This window comes from Geotrypetes seraphini, chromosome 1 (genome assembly GCF_902459505.1).
Source record: "Geotrypetes seraphini chromosome 1, aGeoSer1.1, whole genome shotgun sequence".
In the NCBI taxonomy this organism is placed as follows: domain Eukaryota; kingdom Metazoa; phylum Chordata; class Amphibia; order Gymnophiona; family Dermophiidae; genus Geotrypetes; species Geotrypetes seraphini.
This window is the reverse complement of record NC_047084.1, coordinates 506,110,455-506,124,801: the sequence shown is the minus strand read 5'-3', so window position 1 is coordinate 506,124,801 and position 14,347 is coordinate 506,110,455. Positions and strand designations below refer to the sequence as shown.

At 40.0% G+C, this 14,347-nt stretch overlaps 1 protein-coding gene across 2 annotated transcripts in view; it reads right to left on the bottom strand.

The window, feature by feature from the left end:
- Positions 1–14,347, bottom strand: part of AOPEP (aminopeptidase O (putative)) — a 594,389-nt gene that overhangs the window by 80,459 nt on the left and 499,583 nt on the right. For both annotated transcript variants that reach the window (XM_033928031.1, XM_033928022.1), the window contains exon 14: positions 3,598–3,714. In XM_033928031.1, coding sequence (XP_033783922.1) covers positions 3,598–3,714 — 117 coding nt within the window. The remainder of the gene's footprint in view (positions 1–3,597; positions 3,715–14,347) is intronic.

Here is a 14,347-nt window from a genome sequence, read left to right as displayed (position 1 = left end):
ATGCGCCACAGCCTCTAGGAAAGCAAACAGAATGCTGGGTATCATTAAGAAGGGTATTACGACCAGGACGAAGGAAGTCATCATGCCGCTGTATCGTGCAATGGTACGGCCGCATCTGGAGTACTGTGTCCAGTACTGGTCGCCGTACCTCAAGAAAGACATGGCGGTACTTGAGGGAGTACAGAGAAGAGCGACTAAACTGATAAAGGGAATGGAAAATCTCCCATATACCGACAGATTGAAGCAGTTGGGACTTTTCTCACTGGAAAAGCGGAGACTTAGAGGAGACATGATAGAAACCTTCAAGATCCTGAAGGGCATAGAAAAAGTAGACAGGGGCAGATTTTTCAAATTAAGGGGCGCCACAAGTACAAGGGGGCACTCGGAGAAATTGAAAGGGGACAGGTTTAGAACAAACGCTAGGAAGTTCTTTTTCACTCAGAGGGTGGTGGATGCATGGAACGCGCTTCCAGAGGCTGTTGTAGACAAGAAAACATTAAATGGTTTCAAAGAAGGTTTGGATAGATTCCTAGAAGAAAAAGGGATTGGGGGGTATAGATAGGTATAGACCATTGCTCAGGCAATGGGCCTGATGGGCCGCCGCGGGTGCAGACCGCTGAGCAGGATGGACCTATGGTCTGCCTCAGCGGAGGCAACTTCTTATGTTCTTATGTTCTTATCAAGAACTTAAACATTAACAAACATGCAAACTTTTTAACATCTCCCACAGAGTTTGGACAGTCTTTATGGAAGCCCAGGAGAGAAAATTGCAAATGGAACCATCTAGGTCCTTGACATACACACTCCCCATCACCTCCATCATCACCTCTAAGCTTAGATCCTCCCTACCCCTCTGGAATAGACTTAGTAGATAAAGACAGGTTGTTCACCCTTTCCAAGGTAGAGAGAACGAGAGAGCACTCTCTAAAGTTAAAAGGTGATAGATTCCGTACAAACATAAGGAAGTTCTTCTTCACCCAGAGAGTGGTGGAAAACTGTAACGCTCTTCCGGAGGCTGTTATAGGGGAAAACACCCTCCAGTGATTCAAGACAAAGTTAGACAAGTTCCTGCTGAACCAGAACGTACGCAGGTAAGGCTAGTCTCAGGGCACTGGTCTTTGACCTAAGGGCCACCGCGTGAGCGGACTGCTGGGCACAATGGATCACTGGTCTGACCCAGCAGCGGCAATTCTTATGTTAATCTTTTGGGCCAATGCAATTCTCAGAGAATTTCTGCTACAAATCCCATCTCTCACAAGACCAAAGAACATTACAAAGAATCCAAGTACAAATGGCTCATACTTCAAAAGCCAGATGCTTTAGTGGTGGCGCCTGGAATGTACGTCATGAAGCAATGCGGGGTGGGGTGGGGGGGGGCAGTATTGGCAGCTGGCAGAAACTAGCAAAAGTAATGCATTGACAGAGGGGAGAGTGTGTCAAGAGTACAGGGAGATAGATGAGTTAGGGAATGGAAGGACAAATGGTTAGTGGAAGAGGAGCTAGAAAAGAGCTTCAAGGAGTGAATGTAGAGTGAATAGACAAGCTAGAGGAAGGGGCAAGAGACAGGCCATGGCTGGACACATGGAAGACATTATTTAGAGGGAGACAAACTGGGATGGGGGAAGAGGTCTACTGCATTATGGGTAGTGCTCTGATTTTGGGGTATTTTAATCTGGTGATCTGTAGACCCCAAGAGCAGCTACAGACAGTTACCTTCCACTTTCTAATTGCATTTGGTAGCTACAACCACCAACACTACTATGGGCTCCTTTTACAAAGCCGCACTAGGGCCTTAACGTGCAGAATAGCACGCGCTAAATTGCCGCGTGCGCTAGCCGCTACTGCCTCCTTTTGAGCAGGTGGTAGATTTTCAGCTAGCGCGCGCTAATCCGGTGCGTGCACTAAAACCGCTAGTGCGGTTTTGGAAAAGGAGCCCTATGTTGCTGCCTGTATTGAGATCTGTAAAAAGTCAGTACTACCTGCTGCTTAGCTAAGATACACTATCACAATATTCATGAGGGAATACCATACCAAAAACTTACAAGTTCAGCATATTAAGTAAAAAAAAAAATAATAATAATAATTCTGGACTGCAATTTTAATTGAATTAATGCTCAGTGATTATATTGTATTAATTTGACATTTAAAATATATAGAAGTTTTCATAATATTAAACTATTATACATATTTTTCCTTTTGTAAACTAAACTAAACTAAACTAAACCTTAAGTTTATATACCGCATCCTCTCCATGAATATAGAGCTCGGCACGGTTTACAAAAGTTTAATAAAGGAAGAGAATAGCACATTGAGTTTGGTGGATTGAGAATAGGGGGGGAGGAGAGCGTTACGTTTTTGTGAAAAGACTGGTTTTCAGATGCTTACGGACTAGTTGGAAGGAGACCTGAGTCCGCAGTGGGGTAGTAAGGTTATTCCAAAGCCCTGTAATTCTGAAAAAGAGAGATTTTCCCAATTTTCCCGCATAGAGGATAACTTTTAGTGAGGGGAAGGAAAGTTTAAGTTTTTGGGTGGGCCTGGTATTGTCGGGACTCGGGGAGTTTCAAGATATAAGGATTAGAGGAAGGAGGATGCCATGTAGGATTTTAAAAGCTAGGTAGGAGCATTTAAAATGAACCCTGGCGATTATTGGGAGCCAGTGGAGTTTGGACAAAAGTGGAGAGACATGGTCAAATTTATGTTTTGTGAAGATCAGCTTGGCCACGGTGTTCTGAATTAGTTGAAGTCTATGAAGACTCTTTTTTGTTAGACTAAGGTAGATGGAATTGCAGTAATCTAGTTTGGAAAGGATGATGGATTGAACAAGGACGGCAAAATGTTGTTGGCGGAAGCAGGATCTCACTTTCCTCAGCATGTGGAGGCTGAAAAAGCCTGATTTTACCAGGGAGTTGAGGTGGTCATAGAAGGAAAGAGAAGAGTCGATGATGATGCCTAGAACTTTGTTTGAGAACTCAAGCTGCAGCGTGGCTCCAGAGGGCAGTGCGAAGATGGTGGGCAACTGTTCTAATTTTGGACCGAGCCAGAGAAGTTTCGTTTTGGACTCGTTCAGTTTCATTTGAACAGAGAGGGACCAGGATTAGAGTTTAGTTATACCGCCTGTTATGTTCTCAGAGAGGTTGGTACGAAATGCCCTAGTGCTAGATTATTTTGAAAACATCACATATGCTTAGATATTCACAGCATAACATAACGTAATTGTCTTCTTCTATACCACCACAATCATACGACTTCTAGGCGGTTTACACTGAAGAGAACTGGACAATCAGCGATTTACAAAATACAAATAGTAAAAGTACAACATATTTCTCAAGGGTAGTCAGCATAGAATTATTCAATTTAGTATGACTTCTATTTAGGAAATAAATCTGTCAAACAATGCAGTCTTAATTTCTTTCCGAAATGCGCCATAGGTCAACGTAGTAAAATCTATTTGCTTTCCTCCTCAGCAGGCATACATCTAGTATCTTCTGAAAGAAAGAGCACCCCAGAGAAGAAACTTGCCTTAAGAGTAACTCCATATGAAGAGCTCTCTGTAGCTGCACTTCATTCAGTATCTCATTTTTGCTGTTAATGAATTACCTCAGCATCTTGCTCCCGAAGATGATATGTTTTCTCCAAGCACAACATGGTCTGGCGCTGCAATGTCTTCTCCTCCAGCAGAGACTCCAGAAGTAAGACCAGCTGGTCTGGAAGAAGCTGGGAACACAACAAAAGTGTTGTAAGAAGAAAGCTTTGCTGACTAAACAGTTGAGCTTTAGCAGGCTCCAGACTAGCTGACAAATAACCTGCATGATTAGAGCATGCATTTTGAACTATGTAAAGGCTTATAATGGGACTTTAGCAAAACCTCAGTTTATGTTGTCCGCATTCCGGAAAAAAGGCGGCCTAATTAAAAGTTGTTTTCTAAGACTTTTAAAAAAAACTCATCTCTATATTTAGAACAGATCAAAACACTGTTTACCTTAAAGTCACATCATCACACACATTAAGAGCTGCTCTTTATGGGATACACATGCTCAGTAAATGTACCCTTTGCTGGGAGGAAAGGAATAGAACAGATTTACAGTGCTTGCCATGAGCAGGCCACCCAGTCACTGAACATTCATGTACACGGTTAACGACATTTGTGGGGGAGGGGGAAGGCCGGAGAAGGGGAAATAATGTACCCTGCCAAAACCATCTCCAACAAATCCAAGATTCATGTGTATATATTCAGTATAAGGAAAAAAAAAAAAAATCACGACATAAAAGAACAGACTGGCAAGAATGTAAACAATATTTTCCAGGGCAGAGAGCTGCTACTTATTAGATTACTCCTGGGCCTCTGCTGCTCATAAATAAGAACCAAATTAAAAAGGTAACATGGACAGCTAGTTGGTGTGATTGGGGGGGAGGATAAGGTGTCCTCATTTTTTAGGGTCAAGAACATGTTCAAGTAGTAAAGCAGGAAAGAAAGCATCTCCAGGCAGCAATAAACAAATTCTTATTTGCCAAATGTAATACGTAATTTATGGAAAATGACAGAGCATGCTGGGCATTTAAAGAAGCACCAAGTTTGTCTGTGTATGTAAAGAACATATTTTCAAAAAATCCTCCTATGTTTCTATTATAGCAAGCAAGCCACTAAATTTTATTACATTTAAAACCTTTGAATTTCCATTTACTTCTGTCTTGCTTGATAGGACAACCTCAGTTCCTGAAGCTCCCTGCTCATATAATAATTCTATTCCCTACTCTGGTGTCAGCAGAAAAGCACAGGTGGCTAACTCAAAAAATACAGTACGCTGAGCCACACAGTGTGGCTCAGCGTACTGCCACGACTTGCGATGGAAGACTGGAAAGTAAAACTATCTGAGGTGATTTTTTTTTCTTGGCATGTAAATATGGCTGCAGGGGTAACCAGGTAGGAGAGTGCATAGCATAGAGAGAAGGTAGATGCACTTTTGAGAGCATGGAGACATGCTGCTCAACAAAGAAAAGCATGGATATTAGGAGCCCTGCCGGCCATGCTCAAGTGTAGTTTCAGCTGTTTTTATGTAGCTCAAAATGCAATGCTGGATTGATGGACTGAAGCAAATGTTTTCTGTGTGTCCAGTCATGGGAAATGCTGGGCCCTGCTTGAAGAACTTGGAAGTATCTAAACTTGAACAGAAAGCATTGCTGCTTCTAAACCAGGGGTGTCCAACATGCGGCCCGAGGGCCACATGCGGCCCTGTGAAGTATTTTGTGTGCCCCCAGGTGTTTACCGTCTTGCCGGCAACCTCCTGTGTCTTGCTGCAGCTTTTGGCCCCCTGAAACATTTTTTTCAGCCAGTGCGGCCCAGTAAAGCCAAAAGGTTGGACACCCCTGTTCTAAACTGTACATGACTCCTTGGTCAGAGAGGAAGTGCTCTCCAGCCTTCCTTCATCATGTGGCAGCAAAGCAAAGGCCCGCATGAAGACAGATGGCCTTCCAGTTTGAAATGGAAAAAAAGTCTCACACCTCATAACATGATACAGGCAGAACTCTGTTAAAAAGAACACACATGGCTTCCTCTCCATTTCTATCACAGTTTTAGTGCCACATCCTGCAGCTCCTTTGACGTTTTCCCTTTTTTGTTTTTTAAATTCCTTTTTCTGCCAGCCAGGTGCAGGCTAAAGGCTTTCGTAAATAACACTGTTTTCTCGCAGAAGCACACACCACGGCCAAGGTTGGTTGCCTGTACATTTTCAAGCCCTGGTCTTTTAATTACACTCTGGTATGCTTAAAAGTGAATTCGAATAAAGAGACATTTGGATTCCAAGATACCAGGGTTAGGGAGATAAGATGCAGGACAAAGAGAAGAATCATTCCTCTACAAACGGGCAAAACTATGAAGCACTCAAAGACTTCTTGCAAAAATATTTAATCCAGGAAAAACAAAGAGAGAACCCTATCAAAGGCCAGACTTTGGTGACTATTTTATTACTTTCAGATTTACAAATTTTTAAAGTCTTATTAGTAAGGGAAAGCATAACAGGGAATCTTGGCAGTTTAAGCCAAATTACTATATTAGAACTTAATGCTAAGAAAAAAACTCATCTCTCAGCTACTATAGCCAGAAGGCATACACCCAAGTGTTTCTGCCAGAGTTAACAATGCAAAAATGAATTTGCTAAATATGGTTGTCTTTAAAGATGCAGTGTGCGGAACGAAAAGATAGAACACAGGTGATTAGTTTATTAAGATCGTGCTTTTGGCTCATTCTTAAGAGGATAGCAGTATCCAAGATTTCAATTTTTTTTTTTTTTAATAGAACCTTCCATCATTACTAATGGCTCCTATTACTAAGGTGCGCTAGGGCTTTAACGCGCAGAATAGCGGGCGCTACATTGCCCCGCACGCTAGACCTTAACGCCAGCATTGAGCTGGCGTTAGTTCTAGAAGCGTAGCGTGCGGTAATTTCCTGCGTGCGCTAAAAACGCTAGCGCACTTTAGTAAAAGGAGCCCTAAATGTACATTAGGGTACTGCTGTGGCATGTTGTTACTCATGGGAATCCCATCTAGTCTCATCTCAGTACTACCTTATGGTCGCTTCTACACATCATATAATGAACATTTCAAACAGGAGAAAAACCGTTAACCTAAACTAAATTTCAAATCACTTAACAATAGATTTAGGACAATTCAAAATTATTTCAAGTGAAAATACTTATATCGTCATACTAAAATAGTGATTGTAGTCAGGAAACCAAACCAGGTGCTCTTCCAGTTATATTAAGATTACACGCGCCAAGCAATGGAATTATAATGATCCTATTGATGAGTATAGAAAACATTTGGAGGGTTCTATATTATGAGAATATATTTTTGGATTTCAGGAATATCGATGATAAATAGTCCCCCTGAAGAAGCACATAAAGTGAAACCTAGGTCAGGATTCCTGAAAGAGGCGGTGAAGACCATAGGGTTTCCCATATGGGAACATCAACATACTGAGTCACCTACTGGATTTGAACCTTTACGGGCAATTTAATAACAATGGATTTCCAGGTTATCAACTCTTTAATAATGCAAAGTGAGGATTCCTGGATTTTTAAGATAAGTGCAGTTTTTATAAACGAGATTGAACAAGTCTTTAAGTGAGGTCTCAAATCAATGATTGAAATAGAAGGGTACATAGTTATGTTGATAGCACTGAAAGAGCACATTGTTTGGAGTTTTTGAGCACAATCACTATTTTAGTATGATGATATAAATATTTTCACTTAAAATAATTTTGAATTGCCTTACACCAATTGTCAAAGTATTTCTACACATCTATTGATTCATTCTGATTTCAATGGTTGCTCTTTTCCTCTGGAATTCCTCCCTCCGGCACTATTGAACAGGGATTGTTTCTTACATATTTAATGGACAGAACTGCATAGATCCGGTAGCGCTACAGAAATGATAAGTGATAGTAGTATTAATAATAGTAAATTCACCTAAAGGCTTACTATTTTATCAAAGTGTTTGATTCTATGGACTAATAGTCTTATTCAGCTGTAGAATTGGTGTCTGTAACCTTGGGAGACACCCTTCACTTTGTCTCTGTCTTCTCTTCCTCTTGTGTCTTAGGTATCTCTTTCCCATCCCAGCATTAACCCTTCCCTCCTTATGCTATTAATGATTTATTGTAACCCAGGCCTCCTGGTTGTATTCATAGTCCTGTTTTTCTCTATTTGTCTTAGATATTATTTATTGGCAGCATATCAAAAGATTCAAATTTATTTGCTGCACAAGAAAGCATGAACATAGGCAACTGGAAAAGGGAACTCAGGGATTTTTAAAACTGAGGAAATGGCAAGGAGGTAAACAAAAATTAAAAGGACAAGCTTTTTAAATTTTGGATCTTGAATGGCAAAATTTAAGGGACTAAATAAAATATATTAGGACAAAAACAAAAAGGAAAAGAGATTCTACAAAGAAAGGAAACTGAAGTACCAAAAAAACAGAAGTAGATACTTTGAAGAATGTGTTCAAATATTTAGATGGTAAGTTCATATGGGGTCACCTACTTTAAGGGTAAGCACGTAGGCATTTACTTAAGTACCTATGGGCTCCTTTTACTAAGGAGCGCTAGCAGTTTTAGTGCGTGCTACAATGCCGCGCGTGCTAAACGCTAACGCCTCCATAGAGCTTGCGTTAGTATTTTTCATTTAGCGTGTGGTTAGCGCACGCTAATCTTTAGCGTCTGCTAAAAATGCTAGCGCACCTTTAGGGCTCCTTTTACTAAGCTGCGATAGCGGTTTTAGCGCACGCTTAGTGCACGCTAAATTGCCCCGCGTGCTAGACGCCAACGCCAGCATTGAGCTGGCGTTAGTTCTAGCCGCGTAGCGCGGGTTTAGCGCGTGATACAATTCTGTGCACGCTAAAAACGCTATCGCAGCTTAGTAAAAGGAGTTCTATGTGTCTTTATAAAATACTAGTGTGTCAGAAACTGCCAATATTGCAGGAACAGACATTTATACCTGCATGAGAGCAGGAGTGATGCTTAAATTATTTAAGCATGTGCATAAATTAGCCTATTTTATAACCTATTTGACACCTTTCTGCTGTACCCAAATCTCACCCCTCCATATGCCTACTGTTAAAATATGTGTCGTCATGTGTATTTATGCCAGTGGAAATTTTATAACCAACCAACCAAAATAACTTTATAAAATTACCCCCTTAATGTTTCAGCTCCAGGAGATCTAAAGAGTTTTAGGGCTCCTTTTACAAAGGCGCGCTAGGGCCTTAACGCGCGAAATTGCCTCGAGCACTAGCCGCTACCGCCTCCTTTTGAGCAGGTGGTAGAATTTCGGCTAACGCACGCTAATCCGGTGCGTGCATTAAAAACGCTAGCGCACCTCTGTAAAAGGAACCCTTAGCCCCAGTAAGCAGGCGGCAGACTTCTGGGAAGATGTCCGATCTTCCACTCACATTCAATTCTGAATGCTAATAAAAATGGAAACGCTGTACATTGGGTATTTGGGGATAAAATGCTCATTTAAGTTTTCAAGTAAATGCAAAACTAATTATTTTCTGATGCTTTCAGGAAACCTGATAATTGCAATTTATAAATGAAGAACAATTGGGGTTTTTTTTCAGTTGTAGTTCAAGACATTATGGCCCCCTTTTACGAAAGAAACTATGATAGCAGTTTCTAGCGTGGGGAGCCGCGCTGCACCCGGCCATTCAGCGCAGCTCTCTGCGCTAGAAACTGCTATCGCAGTTTCGTAAAAGAGGGGGTATGTTCAAGTACAAGGGGTATTTCCCTTTTGCTGGAAGACTCATAATCTAAATCTGTACCTGAGGTAACGGAAGGTTAATCATAAGGAGCTATGGTAGGATTTGAACTGGGCTTCCCTGTGTTAACTATTAGGCTACTTCTTCAATCCATGATGCAATGATTTATTTTAAAGCAAATTGAATTGTGGATGACTGAATTTAAATTGAAACTTAATTCAGATAAAACCAAGTTTTTTCTGGCGAGCCCGAATGATAAAATTAAAGATTCATCGATTTCTTTGAATGGTCAGGACTTTCCTATTGACTATTCCATAAAAATTCTGGGAGTGACATTGGACCGATACCTTACTTTAGATGAACACACGGATTTATTGGTTAGAAAATGTTTCTCGATATTATGGAAACTCAGAACCATCAGAAAATAGTTTGATGCAGTATCATTCTGTTTAATGGTTCAATCGTCCATTTTAAGCATGCTTGACTATTGTAACATCATTTATTTGGGAACTTTTAAGAAAACCCTTCAAAGACTCCGAGTTATTCAAAATTCGGCAGTTCGCTTGATTTTTGGTTTGAAAAAAATGGGAACATATAAGTCCCTATTATCAAAAACTACACTGGCTGCCCCTGGAAGCAAGAGTTTTGTTTAAATTTTTTTTGTCTTTGTTTTAAATCAATATTTGGTTTGGCCCCTACGTACTTGGTTTCTCATTTTAATTTAAATTGTTCTATTAGGCCTACATGTAGAATTCATATGTTCTCTTATCCAACAATAAAGGCCTGTCGTTATAAAAGATTCCTGGACAGAACTCTTGCTTTCCAGGCAGGTAAATTGAACGATTGGCTGGGTAACATTATCATGCACTCCTCATCCTATTTTAGTTTTAGAAAATCAGTAAAAACGAAATTGTTTAATCGATTTGTAACCTAAGAATTTTACTGTTTTTAGTTCTTTTTATTCTGTATGCATGTATTTGATGATTTTACATTGTGACTATTTCTCTGATTGTCCACCACTTCTTATTGTAAACCGCCTCAAACTATTATGGCTTTGGTGGTATATAAGAATAAATTATTATTATTATTATTTTGTTTTTCTGCAAGATTATGGACAGTGATAAAGATACTTCATCAATTCTATACATTATTTTCATACCCTTTGAACTAATTCTTGGTTATGCTGAACAGCTGCTTCAAGAATCTGCTATAGTGATAAGATGCAAATTTTATTATGCTTACAGTATATCCTGCCCTATTAAACTCACCAGGCCCTAAATGCCAATACCTCCACCCTTACTGCCGAAATCCTAACTGGATCAGCTCCTGGAAGAGCAACTTCTCTCACCAGGCTGGATCTTCCTAAAACAAAACCATCTGCAAAAACACACAAAACTCAAACTATAGCAGACTAACAGGCAACCATTTACACTTTTCTGCAATACTAGTTGTACCAACACAAAAGCAAAATGATAGTAATGCACTATTGCCTAAGAACACAGACTTCAAAAAGAAACATTTGTGGTACGGTGAACACAGTTTATTTGCTATTTTCCCAGAAGACCATTATACATACGCAGCCATGACACGTCAGCAAATGTACCTAGGATTAGGTACTTCAGAATTCTGTATTGTTTTATTGCAGAATAGTTCAATTTGAATATGCCGGATTTCCTCTGAAAAAACGTACTTTGAACCAGCTTGGTGGCGGGTAGAGGTATCTAGGTTCGATTCCCGGGTTACTTCTTCCATTCTCTAGAATTTGGGCTGCTGCAGGGGCGACATAAGGGAAATCTGTTCTGTATACCACCACTGAACGACAGCAGAGCAGCTTTCCCTTATGTCGCCTGTGAACGCTGCCCCTGCAGCAGCCCAAATTCTAGAGAATGGAAGACGTTAACTCGGGAATCGAACCCCTCCACCAAGCTGGTTCAAAGTATGTTTTTTTCAGAGGAAATCTGGCATATTCAAATTGAACTGTTCTGCAATAAAAGCAATACAGAATTCTGAAGTTAGCATTACGTTATTTAGGTGCAGTATTTAAGATCTTGATTTTGCTCCTCTTAGTTTCACAGATGTGCTCTCCCGCAACAACAAATAAAGCACCCAGTCTCAGGAAGTCGTACGTTCTCCTACCAACGCCTAGATCTAAAACCACGGCAATTGCTGCACAATTCAGACTGTGTTAAGAATCCCATCAAAATGTAAAACTAAGCATGATCTTGATCTGAAGATTCATTTGCTCTTTCAAGCAAGTTCATTAACTTTCAATCTACCATTCAAGCTAGCACAACACCTATTTTATTTTTAAATTAAAAACTCACTTCCAAACCTAAAGGACCTGGTGGAGAAAGCTCTTTTTAGAAGTACAACAAAAAGTTTGGTGCTCATTATCACTTTCAAACATCTCATACTCTGAATTCTATTCACTCCGTGCTGACTTTCAATCATCCCTGTTACCTTGAGAATAAAAACGCACTTTCAAATTCTTCCGTATTTTCCATCCTATATTACAGAACAAAATCTCAGCTACTGGGATGAAGGTTAGCGCTCAAAGTGAGAGGTTCAGTTCAAAACTGTGAGTTACGACAGTTTGCATGTCACCAGAGATACTCTCCGAATCTGGAAGCCGTATACACAGAAAACAAATCTTGCCTCCCCTGAGCTCTCCTAATGCAGACAAGGTCAGTCGCCTGACATCCCAGAAGACCACCCACATGATGAGACTGTATGTCAGTTCTTACATTAGCACAGAGCAATAAATGCCAGCTTTGCCATTTACACTAGGAGAAAAACACCAACACAAACATTTGACTACTGACCTTTCACAGCCTCCATACGTGACATGGATCTATGCACTTGAGCATCCACCACAGCACCACTAAGCCAGGACACAAATCAGCCGAGCTGTATAGATGGTATGCTGAATATGCCATTTGCTCCAGCCTGTACTTGAATGAAGTCATTGAAAGCCTCTGCCGAGGGGAAATGTGGCTTGAACTAATGCAGCAACCGATTGACAGTGGCGTGACTTCTATTATTACTCCATTATCACACTGGGATCGGTGCCTAAATGAGACATACTTCCTCCCTGATGCCACTTCCTTTTATCCTGGCAGTAGTCTAAAAGCAGATCAATGGGAGTAATACGTATGATGTCACTATGAACTTACAGCTTCTGCCTCCCTTTTCTCCAAATGAGAAAGATCAATTCTTCCCAAAAATGGTTAAGAAATGCTCGTGGAGAGGACAGGGAAACAAAACTCGTGTCCCAAGAAAGCAGTCTCTGCTATATTTATCCAAATCACTACGGTGGGAACTTGTTTATATTGAGCAAAGAAAAAGAGGAAAAAAAGGGGAAGGAAAGGAAAAATTCTACTGTAATGCCTGTCTGACAATACTGGCTCAAATTCAACACAGTCAAAGGCCCAAAACAGAATGAAAGCATTTTGACCTTTCAAAATTATAGAGGCATTTCAGAGGCAGTGGCTCGGTGAAGTCTAATGATGCTTCCTTGATTAAACGTCTTGAAAAAGAGATTGCTTTTCTTGAATTTTTACAAGCATTTGCAAGGTCCAGTTGAAGCCACAATTACTTCCATTCCTTAATAAAAAGCCATGCTGTGAGTACATGCTTCCCTGAGACAAGAGTGCTCTCATTAAACGCAGACAAGAAGTTGTGCCACTGGCCCAACAGATGGGATTTATAGGACGATGCCACCCCCATTTTTTTTTTTTAATTCCAGTCTGCACTCACCAGAAGGAAAAAAAAAAAAAAAAGAGCATGAATCTTAAGTCATAAAACTCTCTGTAGTCATTTTGCCTCCAGGGTAGTTTTCTGCTGGCTGCAATTACACAAAGCATTTCTCATAAGAGTCTGCTGCTCTTTACAATGAAAGGAAAAGAAATAGGCCTAGGAATGCAAAAGTCCATTCATTCCGTAAAACATTTATCTATATAAAGTACATATATACAGAGAACAACAGGAAGGGAAGTCGATAAATAGCACTTTTCCCCCCTAGAAAATTGATTATGCATTTGCACTGTGTGTGTGCACGTGCAAATTATCTCTGAAACCAGCAAACCTACAAACTACCAAAATGTTAGAGTAGGCATATTTATATAAATGCTAGAATCTGAAATAATGTTTGTGTATAAGAACTTATGGATCAAGCCCAACACGAGAGGGGGGGGGGGGGGGGAATCGGCATTCAGGTGAATGATTCTGCAATTTTTTTCATGAAACACAGAACAGACTCATATATAGAGTAAGATCTATATTTATGTGTTATGTAATTTGTGATGTCTTTTCCCTTGTTACATTCTATTCACGTGTGTCTTAATTTTCGTTTCACTCACTTCTTTTAAAAAGTTGTGATCTTTGGAAGAAAGATGGGAACTCAGCTCATTCAGTAATAGGCAAGTTCAACAAAATCACGGAAGCACAAACTGCTATGAACCAGAACTCTCTTGTATGTTTGTTTATGGATGTTCAAGTTCCAAAATGTTCAGCTGAATGAAAAGAAAATTCCCTGAAAGTTGCTACCAAAATAATGCTTTAACCTCATTTGTTAACTGTTAATTATAATGATTTCCATGCAATTAAAAATGTCTGAGGAGCACTTATGAAACATTACCAGCCGGTATGATAATATCTAACCACTATATTTATCTGTAGACGTAGTTCAGGGTTCCCCATTTTGGAAGCAATATTATAAAATATTTTTCACATGTAAAGCATGTTTTACATGTGAAATGGCTGTTTAAAAAAAAAAAAAATTGCACAGGGTATACATGCATAAAAAAGTAACTCAGGCATAAAAACCTTCAATAAATAAACAACAATGCTGAGGACGAATTTTAGAAAAGGCCTCATTCAGACTAAGCTAAAAAAATGTGACCTTTAAAACAATATCTTCAGTGATATAAAATTCTATTAAATTTGTAACAAGTGTATAATTCTAAACGGTTCCATAATTTCCATTAAATCACAGCAGAAAAAAAATCTGTTCATCTTGTACTAAAGTTTTAGGGCTCCTTTTACGAAGCCGCGTTAGCGGTCTAACGTGCGTAATAGCACGCGCTAATTTGCTGGCCGC